Source organism: Calliphora vicina, chromosome 2 (genome assembly GCF_958450345.1).
Source record: "Calliphora vicina chromosome 2, idCalVici1.1, whole genome shotgun sequence".
Lineage (NCBI taxonomy): Eukaryota > Metazoa > Arthropoda > Insecta > Diptera > Calliphoridae > Calliphora > Calliphora vicina.
Genome location: NC_088781.1, coordinates 142,414,076 through 142,441,570, shown reverse-complemented (window position 1 = coordinate 142,441,570; position 27,495 = coordinate 142,414,076). Strand labels below are relative to the sequence as shown.

General features: G+C 29.1%; 1 protein-coding gene across 1 annotated transcript; it reads left to right on the top strand.

The window, feature by feature from the left end:
- Positions 1-210: 210 nt before the first annotated feature.
- On the top strand, positions 211-27,495 carry beat-Ia (beaten path Ia). The gene is made up of 7 exons (XM_065501301.1): positions 211-303; positions 22,071-22,276; positions 22,379-22,514; positions 22,680-22,813; positions 26,666-26,788; positions 26,857-27,052; positions 27,161-27,495. The coding sequence occupies exons 1-7, from the start codon at positions 240-242 to the stop codon at positions 27,328-27,330; spliced, it is 1,029 nt and encodes a 342-aa protein (XP_065357373.1). The 5' UTR covers positions 211-239; the 3' UTR covers positions 27,331-27,495.

Here is a 27,495-nt window from a genome sequence, read left to right as displayed (position 1 = left end):
AGAATTTATTCTCTAAACATTATCACACTTGTGGGTGTTTCACATCATTACTATGTTTAAGATTTGGTTAAAAATTCCCCGCATATATATCTATATATAGTCTGTGATTTAAATAAACATTTATATTTGTTTTTGTCTCTAATATTCAAATGCTTTTAAATTGTTGTTTCTTTGCAGATAGTTTTTGAAATCCTAACAAAACAGGAAAGTGTGTCACATTTAGCAAACAAATCTACAAAATGCAAGCTGTATATAATACAACACAATTAATATGGATCATTCTGATGGCAATCTTTACAAAAGGTAAGTAGTTATCCTATATGTATAAATGTTTATTACTTGGTACTAAGAAGTTTTTAAAGAAAATACTTAAATGGTTGCAACGCCTGAAAATATGCTACAGAAATGTGTTAAATATACATTTAATGCATTCATCGCCAAACACGGCCCCGATCCCCGAAAAGCAATCGGCTTTTTATACAACACGAGCGTTAAAAATTCTCTCAGCAAAGATTTTGAAATAAAAACATTTCATTGCATTTTTAGTGTTGTTGATTTTTTAAAAATTCGTGCGAAAAAAACTAAATTTTTTAAAAAAAAAATTTACTTATTTATTTTTAGAAGTTTGAAAACTTTTAATATTTTCTTAATAACATTTACAATTGCTGATAACATTACACAAGAAAAAAATTTTTCAAATAAAAAACAAATAGCAAAATCAATAGCTTATCGGCTTACGACATGAACCACTGATGTGGTATTTTTTGTGATTTTTCTGATCCCAAAAAGCCTATTTTGAACAAGTTTTATTTGGTTTTCTAAAGCTTTACCAAAAATGCTTCTAAACTTCGATCAAATCGATCGTTTAATTGTTTCTTATATATATCTACCGTTTTAGTTTTATTCAATTCGTAATAGTCAATGTTGCATTTATGAGTTTACTTATTGGTTGGTTGTAAAAACTTTTTACATTTACGTGTTTATAGAACTTTCTACATATTCTCCCTAAATATATTCTATTAAATAGCAGCACTAAAATCCAAATGTAAACTATAAGACTTATAAGAAAATATCAATCGATTTCTTACTTACTCTAAAATCTCTTTAAGTTTTCACACATTTTGGGTTTTAGATTTCGATACGGAATAAATGGTTACATTCCCAAATCCTTTAATACTTCTGAAAGATTGTTTTTTTTTCAGTTCTCCATTGTCGCTTAACTTTTGTCATTGTTTTTCTTAAACATTTTCTTTGTTTGTTCTGGCGTAAGAAAGTTTTTATATTTCGTTCTACAATCTTTTAAAAATAACGTAGTGAAAATGATATTGTTTACTTGGTACGAAAATGTGAAAGTATTTTTCGTTTAAAGACACATAATAATGCAATCACGTCTTAAGTATGACTTCCGTTTTGCCATACTACAGCTTTTTACACACACACACACACACTCATATATATAAGTGTGTATTTGTGTAAGTGTTATTATATAAATGTTTATAGAAAAACTGTAAAAGAGATGTAAAAATAAACACATTAAAGTTACAAACAAAATAAAAAAAACAACAGAAAACGAAAACAAAATGCAAATAAAAAAAGTAAAACAACGGAGGAACGAAAATGAAAGGAAATTAAAACGTTTTTAAATACAAATACAAACACAAATGAACAATTCAGCGGACTCACTGACACACGGACAAACAACTTAACAAAAAGACAGCAATATATTTCGAAAATGAAGTTTTAAATTCGGTGTTACTTTTTGTTAAGAACAAGCCGAAGATGAAAAAAGTACATGAGAACAAATAGGCTTAATAAAAAGGAAACTTTACAGGAAACGACAAACAAAAAAAAATGAACAAAAACAAAGTGTTAAGGAAATGCGTGGAAATTAAACATAAAAGTTAAAATATGTAAGTAAACATTCAAATATAACAGTAGATACACAATATGAAAATAATAAATATAATACAGTTGAAACCATGAATCACAGGATGAAAAAATACTTGTTCTCAAATACAAATACGAATTAAATGTATAATATTTTAAAGGACACGTAAATTCCTCAAGTCAACAGCACTTTTCATTTTCAAACAATTACATTTAAGCCCACTGTGCTCATTTAAAAACAAACACATGTAAATTGTAATAAATTAACATAATTTATGACACCAGCAATAATAACAACACCAACAGTCACGAAATATTGTATTGTTACAATTTAAACATTAAAAACGTAAAATAAAACAATCCCATATTAAGTGCGATCCTTGAAACTCATACATATCTACATATAAATAAATATCACAGCAATTTATGAGCCAAAAAGGATTTCATAGTCAGAAAGACAGCGCCGGTATATAATAATAAAAAAAAATTAAAAGGGAAAATGAGAATGAACAAGATTTCCAAGGTAGTTTGAACTATATACATATATGTAATATACTTAAGTATGTATGTACAAAAATACATATTTACATATTTATATAAATACATATGTAGCATCAGGTGTGAACCCAAAGAATATGAATAAATGTATACACGTGTTTTAACATATTTACATTCACACTTGTATTTACATGCAAATCAAATTAAATTTTCAACACAACACACAGAAAATTTATTAAAATATACTTGTGCTCATGTATGCAGCCAGCAAAAAAATCAAATCAAATTTTATTTTATTTTCTAATTTAAGGAGTGAGATCGAAAAATTCTTAACATACATATATGTTTATAAAAAAGAAACCACTAAACTTACAGCTTTAATTTTTTTTTTATTTGATTGAAATTATTATTACAATTTACAAAAAAAATTATTTTTATAGTTTTAATCACTAGTGATGAAATTTTGAACCTTTTTCGGAAACCCTTCCATTAACGTTTTTATAGTGCTTTCTGTCACTTTGCTCGAACATGTAGTCCATCTCCGTTTAAAATCTACCACACTTTTGGACACCTTTTTTGTACTCTTCAATTCTCTTTTAACAAGAGCCCAATATCTCTCCACTGGCCTTAGCTCCGGGCAGTTTGGAGGATTTGCCTCTCTTGGTACAAATACCACATTATTGTTCTTGTACCACTCAAGGGCTTGTTTGCCATAGTGACAGGATGCCAAGTCAGGCCAAAAATAAGTGGACACATTATGAAGTCTTATGAATGGAAGCAGCCTTTTTTGTAAACATTCCTTGATGTAAATTTCGGTATTTATAGAGCCCGTTGTAACAAATGAGTGGCTTCTTTTGCCGCAACTGCATATTGCTTGCCATACCAAGAACTTTCTGGGAAATTTTGTCTGCTTTTGGGTCCTAAACTTTTCTTCAACATTCCCTCGAGCATCAGCAACATAAAATTTTTGACCTGGAAGTTGCGAAAAATCTGCCAGAACATACGTTTCGTCATCCATTATGCAGCAAGAATATTTTTTTATAAAACTTGACTTCAATTTCCGTGCTCTGTTTTTGGCCTCTAAATTTTTAGTAGCGTTCCTGTCAGGAACTTTTTGAGCCTTGTATGTTTTTAAACCTGCATTAGCTTTAACTTTTCGTACCAAATAGTCCGAGCACTGAGCTAACCGGGCTGCTTTCCTACCGGATGTGTTGGGAGCTCTTTTGAAAATGCGTTCTATTTTTTTGGCTTTAGAAACATCATGTGGACCATTCCTTCTACCTGAACCAGGTTTTCTATCAACTGACAAGTTCTCCCGGTACTGTTTAATAACATTGGAAACAGTTTGACGGCAGACCTTTGTATGCTTGGCCAACTTTTTGTAAGACCAAGTTGGGTTTTGTTGAAAATATTTAATAATTTCAGTACGCACTTTTTTCTGGTCACTCATTTTAATCAGATTAACAAAAAAATTAATATAATTGACATTACACATAATAACTGACATGTTTTTCAAAGGTAACTTGATCAAAAAAAAATTCAAATAATACTTGGGTTAAAAAATGTAATGAAAAACGTGTGTTAAGAATTTTTCGATCTCACTCCTTAAATTTATGATTTTATTTTATAGCCACCACAGGAAATAGTAGCAAAATTTATATATAATATAATACAATACATATATTTTATGTGTAGTTTTTTCCTTTATTATACATAGAGCAAGTTTACATAGACTATTGTTTTTGATACATTAGATTTATATCAAGTCACGTCTATTGGTTTAGTCTACTATTACCACAAAAACGTGTGCTAATGTGTTTTTAACACTATTTAAATAAAAGTAGGAGAACAAACTGAACAAAAATATAATAAAATGTTCACCTACTATGTATACATGCAGATATTTTATAAAAGGACAGTGGTTGAAATAGTTTTTCTGTTTTTATACAATTTAATAAGATATTAGGGAAACTAATAAATGATAACTGGGTTGCAACAAACTGTTTTAAATGAAATACAAAAATTATTTTTAGTTGGATTTTCAACATTTTTTTTTTTTACTATGATACGAAACTTAGCTTTTGTGAAAATCGAAAAAAAAAATTTCCATCCAAATGTTAATTTTTTCAGTAATTTTAAACCGAAATCCAAATTCTTAAAATTTTTTTGATAAAATGTTGCAGATACATGTGTCTAAAAAAATTTTGCACCAACATATTGCTAGAAATATTTTTACAGGAACATATTTCTAAGAAAATGTAGCAGAAACATGTTGCTAAGAAAATGTTGCAGCAACATGTTGCTAGAAATAACGTTGTAGCAACATGTTGCCAGAAATAACGTTGTAGCAACATGTTGCTAGAAATAACGTTGTAGCAACATGTTGCTGGAAATTACGTTGTAGCAACATGTTGCTGGAAATTACGTTGTAGCAACATGTTGCTGTAAATTACGTTGTAGCAACATGTTGCTGTAAATTACGTTGTAGCAACATGTTGCTGGAAATTACGTTGTAGCAACATGTTGATGGAAATTACGTTGTAGCAACATGTTGCTGGAAATTACGTTGTAGCAACATGTTGCTAAGAGAATATTTCAGCAACATGTTGATAAGAAAATATTTTAGCAACATGTTGATAAGAAAATATTTCAGCAACATGTTGATAATAAAATATTTCAGCAACATGTTGATAAGAAAATATTTCAGCAACATGTTGATAAGAAATAACGTTGTAGCAACATGTTGCTAGAAATTACGTTGTAGCAACATGTTGCTAGAAATTACGTTGTAGCAACATGTTGCTAGAAATTACGTTGTAGCAACATGTTCCTGGAAATTACGTTGTAGCAACATGTTGCTAAGAGAATATTTCAGCAACATGTTGATAAGAAAATATTTCAGCAACATGTTGATAAGAAAATATTTTAGCAACATGTTGATAAGAAAATATTTCAGCAACATGTTGATAAGAAAATATTTCAGCAACATGTTGATAAGAAAATATTTCAGCAACATGTTGATAAGAAAATATTTCAGCAACATGTTGCTAGAAATAACTTTTAGATGTTGATAAGAAAATGTTGATAAGAAAATATTTCAGCAACATGTTGCTAGAAATAACTTTTAGATGTTGATAAGAAAATGTTGCAGCAATATGTTGCTAGAAATATTGCTACATCAACATGTTGCTAGAAATATTGCTACATCAACATGTTGCTAGAAATAATACTACAGCAACATGTTGCTAGAAATACTGCTACAGCAACATGTTGCTAGAAATACTGCTTCAGCAACATATTGCATAGCATATGTTACTAAGAAAATGTTGCTAAGAAAAAATTGCACCAACATGTTGCTAAGAAAACTTTGCAGCAACATGTTGCGAGGATATTGGAAGCTAGAAATATTGCTGCAGCAACATGTTGCTAAGAAAATGTTGAAGCAACATGATGCCAGGAAAATGTAACGGCAATATGAGAAATTTTTCTGAAGCAGTAAAAACAAATTTAATCATTGCTGCTGCCTTTGATTTTTCTTCGAGATATCCCTCTCTAAAGTAATATTTTGCATACATATAATTCGTTTGTATCTATACAAATAATAGACAAAAATTGCATATGAATAAATGTTTACACAAACAAATGTTTCAATTAACTTAAACACCTCTTTTACTGTAATGTAATTCTGTAGTATTTCTTCTTACAAAAAAAGTTAACTAAAAACAATTCGTTTACCAAACCATTATATTGAACTCTAAAAATTACCCACCAACTTAAAAATAGAAAATAAATTTCATATGTTTAATTATATTTTACATAAATAATTGGGCATTATGAGTGGTCAAATATTTCATTTAAACTCCCATAATAACCACAGTGTAACGTGACACTCACATATATTGTCACCCCTATTAATACCTGTGTAAACCTTTAGCCCTTAAAGTTGAATCAATGAATGTATGAGGGAGAGAGTGTGTGTAAGTATCTGTACGTGTGTGTGTGTGTGTGAGTGTATAAATCAATGCCAGTGATAATAAAAAGCAGTTTGTTTGTATTTATATTTATTTTTGTTGCTTGTAGTCGTAGTTGTAGTTGTAGCATGTGTATATTTTATTTAATAATTTAATATTATTATAGTTTTGTCATGGTAGGTAATTGCTTTATTTGCCACGGTTTCCTGCTACATTTCCTTTATGTTTGTGCCATGGTAAATTTCATTTCATTTTGTATTGTATTGTTGTATATTGTTGCTGTTGTAATTATTTAACACCAAGTGTATGTGTGTGAGCTTTAGTTGAAACTTTTTTCTGTTTGTTTTTGTGTCCAATACCCGGTGTTAAACTGTTTTATTATTTGTTACAGTATTTTTGTATATCTGTAGGTATGTATGTGTTTTTTTTTTGTCTAGGTGGATTTATATATGTATATATTTATGTAGATGTGTATTGTTGTATTGAAGTGACTTTGATTGTGGAGGTTTGTTTGTTCGTTTATTTATAATTGTGTCTGAGTAGTATTTGATTTATATTTAATTGCTGGCATTTAGTTGTTTCATGTTTTTAACTTATTTATTTGAGCTGGTGCTTGTTTAGATTAAGGCAATTCTTTTGTTACGACTTTTTGTGTTCAAGTATTTTGTTAGCATTTAGCTGTTTATTAAATGTACGAAGTTTTGCTTGTAAATTCAGTTTATGGCTACTGAAGTTATGTTCTTAGGCACAGGCGGGATTAATAACAATTTTAATTACCTGACATGGTGTAATAAAAATGTTATTAAGATTTTTGTTAAAGTACTTGCCAGCATTTTGGAATGTTTTGAATTTTAATTTTTGTATCAAAATTTATATTTTGAATAAATTTAAAATTTAAAGTATGTATTTTATATGTTAGTTTTATATAGGTACATACATATGTACATATATTTGTTAAATAATATTTTTATTTAGTTATACTACAGTCTTTATTTTAAAAATTATATTTGTGATAGATTTTTGAAAGTCGTTCTGATTACAATAGTTATTTAAATTTGTGAAGGTTTAGTCCGTATCAGATTTTTTAAAAGTCTGCTTCTTTAGAAAAGTATTTTATCACAGAATACGAATGGGTTTTCTATTAACTTTTTACCTAGCAGAGTAAAGAAGAACGTTGAAGTAAATCTGGCCAGAGCGTCTGTCGGGACTTCAATAGACCTCCGCAGGATTGATAGACTAGCACACTACTAATTAGCTTTAGGTCACCCAAATATAGAAATAAAAAATTTAATGTTTCAACATATATTTTAACTTTGTTGCTAAATCCTAAAGAAACTTATATTGAAATTGTGATAAGACCAAAAATAAAGCATATGATGAGTAATAATTTTAATTAAAATGCGGGTTTTTTAAGAAACAGAAATAAATTCAATTAAGCAAAATATAAAAATAAACTGTCTTGTTCTTGATACAAAATGAAACCCACTCTTATAAATGTATGTATTAGGGTTTCCTGATTTAGAAATTTTTTCTAAAGTATAAGATTTTTCTACGTCATCTAAAAACCAAATGGGTTGCACATTTTCTTTCAAGTTTCGAGTTTTGTATTAAAGTAGCAATATTTAACAAAAAAAGTAGTTTATGAATTTCATTTACCCACACATGTTTAGATATATATGGAAATCAATAACCTATTATTATTTGATACAAAAAATCACAAATTTTACATTTTCAAACATTTTTTTAAACGAAATTGCAAAAAATTCAAATCGACAATACATGGGCACAATTCATTATATTTGTAATGCATTAAGCATTGCAGTATTCAGTAAATTTTTACTAGTAATGAAATTTAGATTGCGTTGCCAGTATAATTTTACTGATTACTAAAAAAAATCAGTATTCAGTAAATTTTTACTGAATTTTTTTACAATTTATTGATACTGAAATCAGTATCAATAAATTGAAGTCTATTATGCTTTACCGGTAAAATTTTATGAATCTGTCTTCTAGAACGATTTACAATTCCAGGGAATGAAATTAATCGCTCTACAGGGGCGGACGAGGGCAACGGGGTATTATATTTTAGAAACGCATTTTTAATTGTAGTGTGAGTTTTGAAACAGTTTGTAATCGTGCCTCGTTCGGCCAGGTATACAATTTTTTCATGTAGACGTGTTAATTATTTTTATATATATTTTATTTTTTTATTATTTTTAAAAAACTATTTCAAATTTAAAATATTTTATATTCTCAACAAAAACTTCACTTACTAACCTACAATCAGTCATGATAATTTAGCACTTTTTGTAGCAAAAGTAGTAATATGGGGATTTTCTTAAAGTTTCAACTTGAAAAAATAACAAGTTTCGTTTAAAACAATTTTCACATTTTCTTCTCTTTTTTAAAAATACAAACCACAAGTATACCTATTATTTTTTGTGTCAAAAGAAAATAAAAAAAAAAAACAAAACAAGGAGTGCGTTGTTTACATGCATACATTTTGAAACATTATCCGATTTTGCCCAAATGTTCAGTATTTTGTTTTTAGATGACGGAGAACAGTTTTGAATCAAAAAGTGCAAGCTAAGGGCCACCCTAGTTGGTGTCTATGTATGTCAACCTAAAATTTAAATATTTATTACATAAAAGTAACAACAACACAAAAAACTTATGCTTTTGAACCTTTTAAGTGAGATACAAATCATACCACAAAAAAGATTAAAAACTTACAGTTGTGTAGAGAAGTTTTTAATTTAATTTATTTACTTTTTAAAGGTATCCAGCAAAAATTTTGTGAATTACTGACGACTAGTTACCACATGCATTATTTTGTAATGAGTGGTGGTTATCCAGCACATTATTTTATTTAGCAAATAAATAATGTGTCGGTTGGATTCCCACACAAGGCAAATTTTGTTCTGTTTTTTTTTAGCTACATATTCTTGTTGTGAATGTAACTACTTATATCTGTGCAGAATATAAGTAAATTTGCAGGACCCATGCATTTTTTTAAAATCTCAAACAAAAATAACTAGTTTTTCAGTCAAATAGTATTTATCATGTTATTCCAACATTACGTGCTGGCTTACTAGGTAAGTACAGATTTTGCTGGGTAATCTTAGGGTTTGGAATAAAATGTACCACCATAAATAAATATTAATCTTAGAAAATACATCATCTTCTATACCATTACATTCATAAAACCTTTAAGTGTCCGTATATAATAGATGTCAAAAAGTACTTGAAATGTATCATCACAATGCAAAAGGGCCTAGCATCACTTTTTAAAATTTTACAGGAGACACAAAAAACATAATAAAATTAAATGTGTTGTGGTTACAGATATGATTTCCTTACTTTAAGAAAGTCGTTATTTTTAATTATAGAAAGCTAAAAAAAAATTTTAATTGACACGCTGTACAAATATCCATTAAAAACTCAATATTGAATTTTACGATATGTAGAATCAAACCCATGTTATGTTCATTTTTCAATCGGAAATAGATACCTAGAAACTATAGTCTATACTTGTCTATAAATTTGTTCAATACTGTATTTGTATATAAATATATTCTCAAACTTTCCAAATATAGTCAAACACTTTTAAAAATAGTTTGACACACAAATTAACCCACCCTGTCGAAAGAAATAAAGTTGAAACAACTCAGTAAACTAATTCGAACAAGAAGATAATCTTTTGCAACCTCCCCATAAAATCCAAAAAAAAAAGAAACATAATAAAAGATGACATACACAAACAGACAAAAATACACACATTATTATACGCACATACACACAGATATAAATTAACATAGAAAATATGAATGTGTAACATAAATACAAAAAAACACCCACATACATTTTAAGATATACATACATATGTATTTAAGCTTACAAATATGTGTATGTGTGTATATGAAAGTGTGTGTGTCTGATGTAAAAACAAACGATTCATTCATGTACAAATACACCCATGACAATATTAAGTATAAATAAAAGTTAGCAGTCAATATTTACGTATCAATTGATTTCTTTCTATACAATTTAATTTGAACAAAATTATAAATGACTCATACTCATACTTAAACAAACACATACTCCTCCATGAAACCAGATAGAAAAATGGTTTTGTACAAACTATTTATATCAAAGTTCACCCTTATAATTTCTACTTATGTATGTGCAAATACATCCATACATACATCTGTATGTATAGAGGGTGCATGTTTATGTAGTTGTGTGTACGGATGTTTATGTTTGATTACTCACCCCATCATCTGTGATTTCCTGTTTTAATAATTTACTTAAAGACAATTTCTCTTGTTTATAAGTCTCACTCATGTCGATGATGATGATGATGACGATGATGTCAAGTGTAAATTTTGGTTTTAATACAAAAAACTAAAGTCACATAAGAAGGGTGTTTTTTTTATTTTTTATTTCAATGCATTTATTCGTTTGTTGCTTTTAAACTTTAACTTTAAATGTAAATCTACTTTAATATGACCTCATTTATGACATTTTTTATATTCGTTTATTCATTTGACACACCAACCAACCCCTATGTATAATGTGAGTTTCGAATTTAATCATGAATGTGTATGATTGTAATGTATGTTTAATTTAGTGTAAATCCAAGAAATTTAAAACTTTATGTGGGTTTTAAAATAAAGCAAAAAAAAAAAAATAACAAGAAAATAATCAAACAAATACTAACACTTATACAAAGTTTATTTTTGCGAATAAGAAAAAAATAAGACTATTAAGCAGGAAATTATTTTAAAAGTACAGAAAAACAATTTATGCTTTAAAATAATGAAATTAGTACATCAGGAAATGTAATAAAGTATAAAAAGCGATAATATACATACTCCTACATGTTCATTCTTATTAAAGCAATAGGAGTTAGTTTGTAGTTTCGCTAGCCTCAAACTGAAATGCCTAAATATAAAATACAATTAAGAGGTTCAAATATAGAGCCCAAATATCAGGTTTCTGAATAAGTAGAAATATTTATAATTAAACAATATCAAGCAGAAATGCAAAGAGTTTATCAACAAACTAAAAATAGAATTTCGTTCATTATTAGAATACACTTTCAAAGATCTTTTAAGGCAAATTAGGTATGTATATAAGTAATTTTAAATATTTTGGACCTGTAATAACCACTTTCTATTTGAAGGGCCATTTGGAAAAAGCTATCTGGATTTTTCGACAGAATCAAAGCATATAGCTATATAAAACTCAGTAATGTTTTGGGGATATGTTTATTAAGGTGGACTTTATTTTTTTATTTTAGATTTTTCAAAAATTTTGAAAAAAGTTTGAGCTCGATCGGTTAAAAATTGATGTGCCGCACGAGGGTTAAAATTCGTGAGAACATTTACATGGGGAAAAATGCTATTTTTTCAGTTTTTGCAAAATCGTTGGCATTAAATAATTACGTAATTGTCGTTTTAATGAGATATAAAAATATAGGAAATGTAGGAACAAAATTAAAATTTTTTGAGAAATATTGAAATAAAAGCTAATTTTTAATTAAAATATATTCATAGTTACTGGTATATGAGTTTTTGCCTTCGTAGGATACCATTAAACTATTCGCAGGTATGATCAAAAAAATTTAATTTTTTTAACGGCATTTTCCATTTTAAAATTTTTAAAAATTTTGTTAAACAAATTTCTGAATTTTTTGATCATCACAAAGAAATTTATTGAGAATATAATAGGAAATAAAAATATGGAAAAATAACTCCTACAGTTTTTCCGTATCTGCGATTTAAATTTTGAGATTTTCGGGAAAACCTAATTTGTTGGTCATATTTTGACGAATGATACGAATTTCCATACTGTTATGAATTTTAAGTAAAAACTATACAGATTATTATAAACCAGATAATTATAAATACACTCTGAAAATTTCACTAAAAGCGGACAACCTTAACCCTTAAATCGTGAAGGTCAAAGGTAAGATTTTGCAATATTTGGAATTTCCAAATGAATGATATCAAAATATTATACATTTATGGACAGATTTTAATGAAAGTGGGGAAAAATGTACCTTAATGTCTTAAATTAACAACAACAGTGCAAAAATTTAAATCAACCCTTAAGAGTACTAGGGGTCAAAAGGGGTCATTTGGAAATTCCAAATATTGCAAAATTTTACCTTTGAAAAATTTTTTTTTATCGTAACCTGACACAAAACTGCACTTCGTTATTGAAACAGGTGAGTTTTTAATTTTGCCATACATTAAGGGTCCACCTTAATGTTTATTACAACAGATCAGGATACCTTGAAATTTGAAATGACTTGCTTTTGCTGGAAAATTTAATTTTACAGCATGATAATGCTCCATGCCACAAATCATCATGTTTATCAACATATAGAGCAGGGAATACTGTTTTCCATGGCCTCCCCAGAATCCCGATCTTAAAATAATAGAGAAAGTATCGGCATTCATAAAAATTCAGAATTTTACATAAAAAGACCAAAGACAAGAGAAAACAATGAAGAACTGGAAAGCTTTGGAAAACCCATAGATGAAACTGTGTTCATAAACAAGAGTAAATAATTGGCTCACAGGGATGAATATCTCTAGACTGTACAGTGGGAAGTGTCCCGATAAACTAAATGCCTCGAAAAGTATTTTCATATTAATTTCAAAGGCACGGAATATTATATGTTTCCTTTTCTCAATAATTTCTTATTATTTAAACAAGGAAGTAGTGCCGAATATTATTTATCCGTTTATTTATCCGAAAAAATTCCTTTCATTTATTATCCATTTCTCTATATTCTTAATGCAGATAAAGTCAAAAATAGGTAACATAAATCGATTTTACTCAACCATTTGCATATCGATTTACTTGGTTTTCAATAGCAACTAAACCAGTACAATATTGATATACTAATCATGTTTGTAATTTATTTGGGTGCTTCGGAAAGTTGATTTTAACAGACTGACGGATATCGCTACATCTTCTCCGCTATCAATAAAGATATGCTATTACAATCCCGAACCATAGATTTTACCCATCATTTATGGTCACCGAAAGCTACATAAATTGCTACGTGACTAGTTATTTCAACACGTGCGTGTCATAATCAGAAAGTAAATTGACCCTACATAGATCACAAAGATACTGTTTGATGACTGGTCCAAAGTAGTCAGCGCATGGTATTCATATAACGGATTTACATATTCTCAAATGAGAATGAATTATGTACACTCAGAAAAAAGAATTTTTGTTGTTAGTCAATTTTGAATTATCGCATATAATGTTGGCTAATTGGCATGTAATTATTTAAAATGACACTTTTATTTATTACTTTTTCTATTAAACATATTAAAACTATTTATGCTTACAACACCCTTAATCAATTTGTAAATTTCATCCATAAGTCATTTATAATGACATGTGTTTGTTATATTTATGTAAATGCATGTACACTAGGCCGACTAACACAAAAATTGTTTTACTTACTGAAAATTAAATATTGGTTTGTTTTTTGAAGGTTTCCAAAATATTTTGGGTCTAGTGATAGCTGTTGTTGAGGTGGATTATTTTTTTTTTAATTTTTGGGAAATATTTGTAATAAATAAATGGGATATCAAAACATTTATTTTTTGTGTCTTTTACCTTATAATTTGATATTCTCCTCAATTGTGCTTAAATATCAATTTGTTTAAATAAAACTTTTATAAACATTACTTTTCAATCTAATTTGTATCACTGTGGTGGGTGGGTTGTTGGTTAACCTTGTTGCTTCTTTTTCTTCCAAGATACAAACTTTGCTATGCTATTAAAGGAAAATTTGACTGTAAACTATATACATAAGCTATTTGCTATTTGCTGTACATATAAGTAATTAATCATTTTAACAAAGTTTTTTAGGTGACTGAAGGTATGACTGAGTGTGTGTGTTTTTGTAACTGAAGAAGCAACATGTGAAAATATTCTTACTGTCATATAAATGTCACTTTATTATACTGATACCAGTGTATGGTGGTGGTGCTTCTGCTGCTACAGTAACTAATGTTACACGCAAATAACACCAACAACAAATTACACAACAAAAACATACAAAATATTTGAGGAGAGAGAGAAAAAAAAACACACAAAACACACACTTACACGCATTTACCACTTCAAGGACTAAAACACAAAAATGTGTTTTATTAAAGCACAACAACAATAAACTAAGTAGACCCTTGAGTTTTTACCATTTAGTTGTTGTTTTGTAAGAATAAATACCAGTTAATATGAAATACTTGAAAGTTTTCTTATTTATTTTTTTCTATTTTTCTGAGTTTTGGAAAGATTTTTGTGAAACGAAGAAATTTAAGAGCAATAAAGGTGAAATTATGAATTTCTTAGTTGTTTTTTTTTTGTGTTGTAGAGGGAAAAGTATAATAAATCATATTTTTATTTTTATATTTCCTAATAGCCCAAAATAACTTTATTTTTAATGGACAATTTATTAAAAAAAATTCAAAAGTTTTTTTTTTTATTTTTTGGTAAGGTTTTTTATAATTTATATATATTTTTTTAAATATGTAAAATGTTTGCCTTATTTTGTTTTTATTGATGTGGTTTGTTTATCTTAAAACAGAATTATTCATGCCGAAAAGTTTAGTTCTGTATAAATATGTTATCAGAATCAATCATCAAAGATTAAATGATCACAGTAGACTACTTAACATTTAAACCATCATAATCTTAAGCATGTTTGTTTGTTTTTGTGTGGTAAAAAAAAAACACAAAAAGGCCCTAAAAGCAATAAAATTAAGAAATCACATACAGTGGTACTCACATTAATTTAATAAAAATTATATTTTAAAAGCTATTTCAAAGCATTAACAGTTACAAAAAATGTTTGATATTTTTAACTATTTTCGATTATTTTCTGTTATAATTAGTGAAACCGGAATCCTGCAAATGAATGTATTTTGGCATATTTTGCTCTTAAGAGTATATTTTTGCATATTTTAGTTAGACCAGCTCACTTAGATTCGTGAATTGGTCCCTTTGTAATACCCTAAGGGATCATATTCAGGTCCTTAGACTAGGCACTTTACATGTCGTAATGGGGTTCCCGCTAGACCATGCAGAAAACTAATACCCATTGTCGTAGTCCGAGTTCCCGATAAAACAGTGCATAAACAAAGAAGTTTATTCCTTATCTTCATCATGACAACTTCTACAGAAGTCGTTATAAGGAATGTTGAGTGGGTTTAAATGCTAAACTCTGGCACTGCACTACTTATAAATATGACATTACTTTAATATCACTAATTCTACTTGCAAGTAATAAATTAAATAGCACATTGATGGTTATATCACACCGAAATAGTTATTAGTAAATGATTACAAAATAAGCATTTATATAACAAATAATAAACAAGACATTATACGACTACTTCTAGGTAATGCAGACGGTATATAGTAGTCATTGTGAATTAGTTTATTGAGTAATTATCAAGTTTTAGCTGGGTTATTGCTACAATGTGTATGAACATCTTATGAAATGCCATTTTATAATAGTATATTTGTGAATTGTTCGTATTCTTACTTATTTGTTTGCCTTTAGCTATTGTCAGCTAACAATTGTAAGAATGCATGTTATTTTTAACTTCCTTGTTGATTTTATTATTACATGTACAAAAGCCTTGTAAACGTAATTATCTGTAAATATAATTTTGCATACTTAGAGAAAGATAAAACAAATTTTGTTCGTTTTAACACAATGATTTCCCACCGTACACCAATATACGTTTTCTGAATTAGGAACTACTTAGTTATTTGCAAAACCTTTACTCTCTAAAGACTTTCAAAGTACATACTTACATACATACATTTAGAAAGGTCTACAAAATAAATTTACTTATAAAATCTTAAAGAAAAACCATACAAATAAACCCAGACTAAATAAGCAAAAAAGGCCAACACTTTTGTTTTCAATACAGACATGCAGCAACATGCTTAAAAGGGACAATATAAATAACATTTGTTACTTAAAGGACTATATTTCTACGTTTGTTTGGAAAACCAATAGATTGTTGTTAAATACTTACTACAAAATATTTGGTTTGTTAAATATTAAACATCGATTTTCAGTAAATCTAAAACAAATCTGTTTCAGTAAGTTGACTTCTTTTTCCCTACTGCATCATTCGCAGACGCCAAACATTTAAACAATGAAACCTTTGACCATTTAATCCCCAGGAAAGGCGGTGTATGCTCAATAGTTACCCAAAGGATCGAACACGAATTTTTATTTGTATGCTTATTGAATTGGAAATTTGATATGGGTTTTTACATGTACAACAAAAAAAAAGCCAAAACGTATATAAACCCAAGTAAACATTGGAAATTTAAATGTTTTTTATGCTTAAAGAATTTATAAGTAGACGATAATCATTGAGACAATGAATGACCGAAACCCTAAATGGACTGACTGACTCTTCAATACAAATAAAAACATCAATAATTTTTTTTGGGGGGTTTAAAAACAAACAAACAAACAAAATTCATCTTAAATTATGCGGTTCAAATTAAACAGAAAGTTACAACATTAAAGCAAAAAGGTTAAACTATTTACTGCTTAACTTTATATAAATATAAAAGTATAATATTAAAGTATAACATACTTTATTTCTACTCACTTAATGCATATCTGCGTCTGGCAGAATTCTTTGAAAATATTTCATTATTTCTGTAGCGTTTAAATTACATTACTTGTATCAATTTTATCTGTGGCGTAAGATAAAACCCATTTCATTAGCTTATACATTTAATTTTGTTCTCTTTAGTATTTATCCTTGATTTTATTCCTTGTTTCTTTATGGTGTTGCTTTTGTTTTTCCTTGCAACAACCAACCAACAACCCCCTTTCCAGCATTTTACAATAATTTCAATTTATTTAAAATTTATTACATTTAACTCGTACATCTTTAAACATGTTGACTCATGTCACTATAAATGCAAACATTTTCAGTACTTTATTATATTTTCAGACAACAGCAAAAACAAACAAAAAACACCTTCACGTAAATGTTTTGAAAGAATGTATTCATTTTGGTTAGGAATTCAATTTTTATTTTTTAAAAGAAATTAAGAAATCAAGGTTACTGTAACCGAAATAAACGAAAATGCCATCCAATTAGTTTCATTAATATATAAACAAGTGAGAGTGTTGTATTCGGCAGTGCCGAATCGTGTATATCCACCAGCAATATGTGACAATAAAGTATTTTTTTGGATATATAGGTTATATGTCAATTATGGATCGATCCTCACTAAACTTGTTTATGTCCAAATTAATCACGATATTATGAATTATACTACAATTATGAATGTTCAAGACATTTTGTGAAGGGGACCTTGTGTGGGGACTAGAGAAAAATGTTGCCCGATTTTCAGTATATTTTCAGAGTACATAGAACTAATTTCTGAAAAATTTTATCAGGATTGCCGCATAATCAACATATTTATGACTGATCAAACAGTATTCCGGGGGACATTTGTGTGGGGGCTAGGAGAAATAATGGACCGATATTCTACATTTTCAATAGCAAACCAACCCTATCAGTCAGCTAGCTCCTTTTGTTTGTTCCCTATAGTGATTTCAACAGACGGACGTACAGACAGACCGACATAGCTAGATCATCTTAGAATTTCATAAGGACCCAGAATATATGTATATACCTTTGTGGCTCTGCGATGAATATCCCGATACATCCCGATCGGAAGACATCGATTTCAAAAGTTGGTTCACTTGACATGGAATCCCCCATCATTATGATTTTCGGAAGAGATTCGATATATATTCCGATGTTCAACAGGCCCACATTTTGTTGAATTGTCTTTAGAGTTACAACCTATACTTTGATCACAAGATTTATATGACAGCCAGCCAGCCAGTCAAACTGTTGGATCGAAAGACCTTAATGAATTGGTGAGTCGATATATATACACTAGAGTGTCCCTTAGAATTATTTTTTTTTTGAAATGTTGAAACGGTACCCGCTGAAAACTTTCGTAATGACCTAAACTAACGCAAAAAAAAATGTTAGCTTGTTCTATGAAGGGCAACCCATTGACTTCTCGACTTTCGATTTAGTTTTGAGATGCATTTTTTTTGAGTTTTTTAAAAATTTTGTGCAAAAATGGAAATTAACCCTTAATAGCACTTTGGTATCCAAATGACCCTGAAATTTTAAAATCACGAAAAACAGTAATTTTGACCCCAAGTGCTATTAAGTGTTAATTTCCATTTTTGTGCTGTTACTGTTAAAACTAGACTTAATTTTATATTTTTCTTAAGTTTCATCAAAATCGGCGCAAAAATATATAACATTTCGCTATCTTTCCTTTAGAAATTCCAAATATTGAAAAATTTGACTTTTGACCTTCACGATTTAATGGTTAACGTTTTCCGATTTTAGGAAAACTTTCAGACTATATTTAGAATTACCTGGACTATAATATTCTGAACAGATTTTACTTAAAATTAACAACACTAAGGAAATTGAGCTCATTCTCCAAAATATTGCCAAAAAATTAGTTTTTCTCGAAAACCGCAAAATTTATATCGCAGGTACCGAAAAACTATAGGAGGTATACATACCTTTTTCACATTTTTATTCCCTATTATGTTGTCAATAAATCCCCATGTGATGATCAAAAAATTCTGAAATTTGTTTAACAAAATTTTTAAAAATTTGAAATTGGAGTTTTGAAACTGCAGTTAAAAAATATTTTTTTTAGTTATACCTGCGAACAGGTCAACTGTATTCTATGAAGATAAAAACTCATATAAAAGTAAATATGGATATATTTTAAGTAAAACTGAGCTTTTATTTTAATATTTATCAAAATATGTTAATTTTGTTCCTACATTTCTTGTTCTAGTTGCCTGAGACACGTTAATGGCCTGGCGATTTTTTAATAAATTTAACATTTTTTAACAAAATTTTGTCATTTATATCTCATTACAATGATAATTACGGACACATTTCGATTCTTTTATATTAAAGTAATTATTTAATGGCAAAAATTAAAAAAAAAAACTGAAAAAAATTAATTTTTCCCCTTGTAAAACTATATTGAAAGTCGGCACGGGTTGCCCTACTTAGAACAAGATAAAATTTTTTTTAGTGGTATTTTAGGTCAGTGCGAAAGTTTTCAGTGGGTAGCGTTTCAACATTTAAAAAAATTTAATTCTAAGGGACACTCTAGTAGATATATATACACTTTAATATGGATATAAATAAACTCAACTTTTTGGTGATATCCCAATCACTAAATATGTTCCCTTTGTTAATTTAGTTTGCATCAAGTAAGTTTTAATGCATTTACATCTCTTGTTCACATGTGTAACGCCAAGAGAAAGTTAATGCACTTGACGATAACACACAGGACACAGTAGAATAAAAAAGTGAACAACAATATGAAATGAAATATAAAAAAAAAGAAATAAAACCTGAATACAAATTTATATAAAAATGTACAAAAGGCAACAAAAACGAACGAAAAAAAAAAACTTTAACAAAACCTGACAGTAAGAAGGCGCAACATGAAATCGCATTTTATTGCCACAAAATGAAATGCAACTGAATTATCAAAACCAACAAGGAATACTCACAGTCTCATATCAACTTGACTGTTAAGGATGTATGGAAAATAGTAGTTATTGTAGTTGTACTCGTACTCGTATGAATTCAATGAATGCATGATAAATATTAAAAAAGGGGTAAATATTCTGAGCTGGCAAAAACCGTATGAATGAATGAATAAATGAACGACTGACTGACTGAATGACTGACAAGGAGAAGATAGACGGTTAGATAGACAGTAAGACAGACAAATAATTTTTTGTGACAAAAATATGTCAACACCAAAAAGAAAAAAAAATGAACGAAAAAAAAAGAATGAGTCGCACAATGGGTTGTTGAGGGCATGTATAATGAAGGGCAGCAAATAAAGACGAATAATAAAGGGAGGCGTGGGTAAAATCAAGAAACATTATAAATGTTACCAAATACGAGTGTGTGAATGTGTTTGTTTGAGTTGAGTTGAGTGTAAGTTGAGTTTCAGCAAAAGGATTAAAGGAACAAAAAACAAAACCCAAAGAAAGAAATAACAACATTAAATGAAATGAACGAATGAGCTCACACTCCTACGAGTGCATGTTGGTGGTTATTCAAGGAGAAAAAACGACAGTATGAAATCGTTTGACATTTTGATTGATTTAAAAATGATAAACTCAGTCAAGGCATTTCTGAAGGATTCAATTTTCATAACAAGGTTTTTGTTATTTGAGGGAAGTAATGTAAAGTTCTTTTTTTATTTTTTTTTTTAATTATTTTTATTTGTTGACTTGTTTTCTTTGGCCATCGTATAATTTGTAGTATTTTATGTAATTATATTTGCAATTATAATTGCAATGAATATACATATGTTTACATTAACTTAAATATTGCTGAAATTAACCCTCCGTAACTCGCAACTGATCTGGTTGATACAGGCAATCATTTTTTTATTGTAAACTTTTTAATCGCCCTAAATTTTAAGCTATTTTAAAATAACATTTTGACTGCAATTTTTTTGTATTACTCTTTTAAATATATTGCATTTAATATTGTTTTTATGTTTTCGAAATAAAAAGTGAAGAGATTATTTTCAAACGCGCCTTTTTTTGTTGATATCAATTTGATACTTCGCGACTAGTCTCGATTTAAAATGATTGCGACTAACGGAGGGTTAAATTAAAATAACAATCATTTGTGTACGACAACAATATATTGTTACATAGAACACAGTATAGGTGTAGTAACCATGTTTTTTCTCTTCGTGTATACTTGTAATAATAATATGATAAATCTGGGGAAAGTTAAATTTTGAAATATATTTAGACTATATTGATATATTCATTATTTCAATATTGGGGATTTTTTTCAAATCCATGTCACTATAATATGTGTTAGTAAGAAGTAAAACCGTCATATAAAAATACTGAATATAAATACTGTGTGTGCTCATTATGGTGGTACATATTTTTCTTTCTTTGGAATTTCTTGTGCCGAATTTCTTAGATTGTTCTCAGTCATCTGAAAACCAAATACTGAACGTTTGAGGAAAAGCGCATAACATTTAGATGCTGCACATTTTATTTTAAATTTTGTTCCAATTCAAAATAATTTTTACTCACTAACAAACTTTAATAGGGAATGTTTGAAAGGAGAAAACCACAGTTTATTGTTAGTGTTTTGTCTAAGTTTTGATATTTTTACAAATAAGATGTGAGGTGAATGTCTATGATTCTCATTTGCTCTATAGTTTTATTTCCATATTATCTTTAGATTACTTAAAGCCTTTTGGGAAGAGCTTTCTTGATTCAATTTAGATCCGAAAATAATTGAAAATCCAAAAAGTGCAAAATAATGGCCATCCTAATGAATATTGTATAAATAACAAACTAAATGACAAATGTCCAACCACGTTGAAGGAGATCTCTACTAATATATAATTCCAAAATGAAATCTCATCCCTTAAATCACATGTAAATTTCATTTTAAAAACATAATTTGTCTACCTTTTCTCTAGAAAAGAGAAATAAAAGAACATGACACCTAATTAAAATTTCCCATTGAAAATGAAGAGTTTCATTAACACTTTCGTTTTGTTTGTCTATTGTGTACTTAGAATCATTAGCATTGCGTGATGTTCGGGTTAAAGTGCCGCATGCAGTGCGACGTGGACAGAAAATCACATTAAAATGTCACTATGACATTGAAGATGACACACTCTATTCGGTGAAATGGTACAAAGGACGAAGAGAATTCTACAGTTATACGCCCAATGAGAAGCCGGCCATAAAAGTGTTTCAAATACCAGGTGTTCGAGTGGATGTAAGTAAACAATTTTGTTTACAATTTTTGTAAACAAACAATATTAAAAATGGCTTAAATGTTATTATCGTTACTTTGTATTTGTTTGTGTGTCTTGCGTAGCGGTTTTCCTCCAATGAAACACAATTGGTGTTGGAATCAGCATCTATGGCCACTGCGGGTAAATATTCCTGTGAGGTATCAGCTGATGCCCCCTCTTTTCATACCTTAATTGCTGCAGCCGAATTAGAAGTTGTAGGTGAGTGTGAAAACAAAAACAGTTGTGTTAATTTCCCAGAATTTATGCTTATAATCTTTGTGTGCTTTTTCACTTTACTGCCACTATTCTCTCTTTTTTGTTTTTTTTTCCTTTCCTGTTAATTAATGTATGTTTACGTGTGTATGTTTTTTATGTTCATTTCAGAACTGCCACACAATCCACCACTTATCATTGGCATACGACCACGTTACCACATTGGTGATATATTACGCGGCAATTGTACATCGCGACACTCAAAACCAGCAGCAAATCTCACATGGACAGTGAATAATGAAGAGGTAAGTATTCACTATTTGTTGGATTGTTTGTTTCCATGGTGTGATCTTGTTTTGGGCACTGCTCAAATGTACGATTATGTAGGAGGAAAAATGCGCTGTCCTCTATACTTATCTGTGTACAAGCAAACGAAGTATCGTTAGTAAAATTTCCTATACAAGTTTGTATAGATTTTTATGCAAGCACTGCAGGAAGTGAGTGTGTAAGTTTGGGTATATAAACAAAATTGATGTGACATATTTTAGCTTGTCACTGCACTCTTTATGTTTGTGTACACTTCAGTACAGACGTATGGATATATGAGTACGAGTGTTGATGTGTGTTGGCTGGCAAACAAGCGCAACGTTGCATGTTACAACAAATGTTTGTGTAGTTGCAACTTGAGTATATATTTGTTATTGTTAGCAATCGTGAGACGAGACTAAGTTGAAAGTAATCTATGCAACATGTTGAGAGTGTTGATATTTTATGTTTGCATTTAATTTTTTTTTCTGCCCGAAACCCTCTAGAACCCCGCAGTCTATTTGCTAATAAAGTTTTGTGTAGTTTATGCACGCAATATTCGCACTGAAACAGTCAGACATACGGGTGTACATATATATTTAAACATAAATAGTCGCACTCTAACACAAACACGTGAATATTAGGGTATCACTAATAGTAAAGCAAGTTCACTACATTTTCAGGTATATTTACACAGAAAACACTCAAATTGTTTACCTTCGGTCTTCCACGCTTGACCATATTTTTACCATTTGTACAATTCCATTTTTATTCATGAAAGTTTCGAAAAAGTAGCGATTTAATTTTTTTAAAAAATCAAGAAAATTTACTTGAAACTGTAGTTGGGTTTTACTGATTCATTTGTTTGTCCTCTAATTAGTTTAAAAAAAACGCCTTTAAAGAAAATAAAAATACATAGACCCAAATGAATCTAAGGACTATGTGTTTACCTTATATAATCAAAGTCGGAACACCCATGGTTAATTTGTTTGTTATTGTTTCTGAAATTGTTTGAAATTGTTTACTATTTTCAAAATTTACAAAGTAAAAAGTTTTAGTTAGATATACCGACACTTTTTTATGCTTTCAAACGGTGCAACCTTAATGGATATATTAGTATTTTGATTTGGGATTATCACAAGGATACAGTATTGTTAGAATTGCATTTTTCTGGTACAATTTGACCGTAAAAAGTACCATATATCTGTCTGTATTGGATTTTATACTGAAGCATTTAACTAATGTTATGAACTGCTTTTTGCTTATCTACACAAAAAAAACAAATAGTAAAAAACTGAACAAACGTTTAGTTTTTCTGAATATTTCTTAGGTATTTTTCACCCATTATGACTGTAGTGGAAAACCGAATAAAACGTTCAGCTTTACGTTTTCAGCTTTTTACTATATAGAGTTCAGCTAGTGCAAAAGTAAACGGGCGTTCAGGTTTTAACTATATTCGTTTAATTTTCGCAATACTGAACGAGAGTTTAGTTTTATATCAGATGCGTTCAATGTCTTCATTACTGAACGTAAACTTATTATTTTACCAGCTGCGTTCAGAGAATTAAATAAAAGATTTTTTAAAATTAACAAAATTTATTCAATATATTTTACAAGCATTATTCATACATAAATGTTTACATAAACAACTGTTTCCATTAACTCACAGAAACCTGCTCTTCTTGAGGAAATTCCTGCATATGTCTGTCATCGACAATTACCTTAAAATTAGATGGTGTTTGTAGAAGGCGTTTTCCAGGATTATATTTGTACGAAATTCAAAAACATAAACTTAAAAATAAATAATGAACAAACTTAATTACCATAAAATCACCTTTTTAAAATACACACTGTCTTTTTACACTTCTTAAAAGGCTTCTCACGAATATCTGATCGGGGTACAATTAGTTTAATAGCTGCCTATACTCGATTCCCGCTTCTATAATAGACAATTATATTAGTTAAATAATATGTCCAATAATTACTAAATATTTACATAAATACATATACAACTTACCTTGTAACTCCGGCAATAGAAATTGAGTTGCTCTGACAAAGCTTAATGTTAATGTATGGATGTCAGTATATAAAAAATGAACCACTCACTTCAAAAATCAACACACAAATGAGATTTGGTCAAAGTTAATATTTGTTGTTTTTCTATTAGAATCCCGTTATTTCTGTAGCCGTTTTAAAAAAAAATTTGCCAAAAATATTTTTAACACGTCCCGTTCAGATTTATTTTACGGTTTCTATGAAGAACTTTACTGAATTTTGCATTCAGTTATGCTAAATGAGTGTTCAGCGAAGAATTATTTAATTGATTTTAAAAATCTGAACAAAACGTTCCGGTGGCTAGTAGTAAAGTTTGGTTTTTAATATGCTGCGATCAGAAAAACGTTTGCTTGGTCTATTACGAGCTGAACGACGCGTAGTAAACGCCAAATAAGTGTCCAGATCTTGCGACTTTAAAGGGGCGTAGTAAATGCGCATAGTAGCATTCAGTTTGGCTATTTCTAAACGATGCGTTCAGATAATTTAGTTTTTTGTGTGTACAGATACACCTAGATTCTCTGAAGGGAATCGAACGCGCAAACCTCAGATTGACAGCACTCACGTAGTCGAAATGCAACACAGGTATATCGTTTTGAAATATTTTTTTCCTTTTGGTTTTATTTTCTCGTGTTATGGTTGTCCATTTTCTGACATTCATCCAAACATTATTTCACACAATGGAGTAACTTCAAAATTGTTTTTGTTTTCTGCAATACAACTAAGAAATCTTATTCAGAATAATTAAGCTAGTAGTCTGAGTTGACATATGGTCAGCAAAATTTGTCGCCGACGCAATTTTTTCGTCTCCATCCAATTAAGTTTCAATTCAGGACATTATTAGCCTTCTTATGGCAGAGATTCGATTGCTGAGATTATTATCAGGTTTGTCAAATCCCCAAATATTCATACATGATTTTATCGGCAATATGTATCATAGAGAATAGACATAGAGCGGAAACTCTCCTGTCAAAGACCTAACTCAGTTGTCAGAAACCTAAGTGGTGAGAATGTATTAGTAGAAAAAACTATGTGAAAACAAAAACAACACTCGTATGTGTGATTAATTTGAGTAAGTTTTTTGTTTGAGTAGTTTTCTATGATATATACTTTCCGGAACGCTGTGGACAGATACCAAAAATTATTTTGAAAATACTTTGTATAAGTTTTAAATGAAAAAAATCCTTATAAAATCGTTTTTCATATAATTTGTAACAGATTTCAAATGACAAAATGTACACAGTTTGAAAGGAAAGCTTGGACGAACTAGATATATTTTCTTTTCTGAATAGTTTGTGTTGCACCTTAGAACCGTACAAAGGTTCTATTTCACTTTTAAATCAAGCCTATTTCTGTATTGTCAAAACTGGCTAGTGTCAAAAAGTACCAACTATTTGATATTTTTTGGTACCAAATTTAATTTTTGTTTTGCATTCCTACTAAAATGTGTGTTTAACTTGTTTTATGCACTTTTAAACATACCAGAGTGCAAGTACATGTGCGTATATTAAAAATACGCATTAAATTCAGCATTCGGTTTGCGTTCCGTAATAAATTCACAGTCATTCAGACGCTCGTACTCCAGCATCAATTAAGGGGTTTTTGGTGTTTTATAGGGAATCACAAAATCTATGTTGAGGGCAATAAAGTCTATAATTTGGCTCTTATTAAAGGGGGGAGGTTTTGTTAATTTAAATGACAAAATAAGTTGTAGTCTGCATATTAGGTATTTTTAGTTACAAATAAGTCGTGTTTTTTCATTTAATAGTAAACTCTTCTACATTATTTTATTTTCTCAGATACAATCATCTCATGTACGTCATTATAAAAACCACAAAGATACTCGCAATGAAATGCAAACTTCAACAATAGGCCTGCATTTTGTCATCAACGACTATCATTTTGAAGAAGGAAAATTAAAGGTAAGCATTAATAAAAAATTCGTAAAGTCTTAGAATGTGACTTAAGGCAACTGCAACTTGTTTTACAGATACGTTGCACAGCGCAAATTGGTGATATTTACTACAAGTCATCGGAGAAAACCATACTTGATATTGAATACCATCATAAATATCTGAGTACAAATACAGTCAATATGATACCCACAGATCGGGATTATGATCAATATGCCTTGCAGGACAGCGAAATGTTAAGGAAGAAAAATAATTATTTAACACAAATACAAGGTAAAATTGAATTCTTCAAAATATTTATATTAGAAAATAGCAATTGTAGTTATTTAAAACATTTATTTAATATAATTTTTTGTTTTTAATTTTTGTTTTTTTTCCTAGATTTCTTTTACAATTTTATACCCTCAAATGATGCTGAAATTTCCGCCTGGGCTTCGGCTGCCAACTCTACGTCATCGCTTAAATTGATTAGCTGTTCCATGAATTTGTTAATAACATCCCTCTTCTATTTGTGCTGGCATTTAAAAAATTGTTTTCTTAACTTATCATGAAAATCTCATTGATTTCAAATCAATACATGTTTGTTAAAAATTTAATTTTTCAAAAGAAACCTCACAGTGATGTCTTGCATACTAAATTTAACCAGAAAGAAAAATAAAATAAATTAAATGTGAAAAATAAACATCTACAGCCATTACACAAGAAACCAAAAAAAA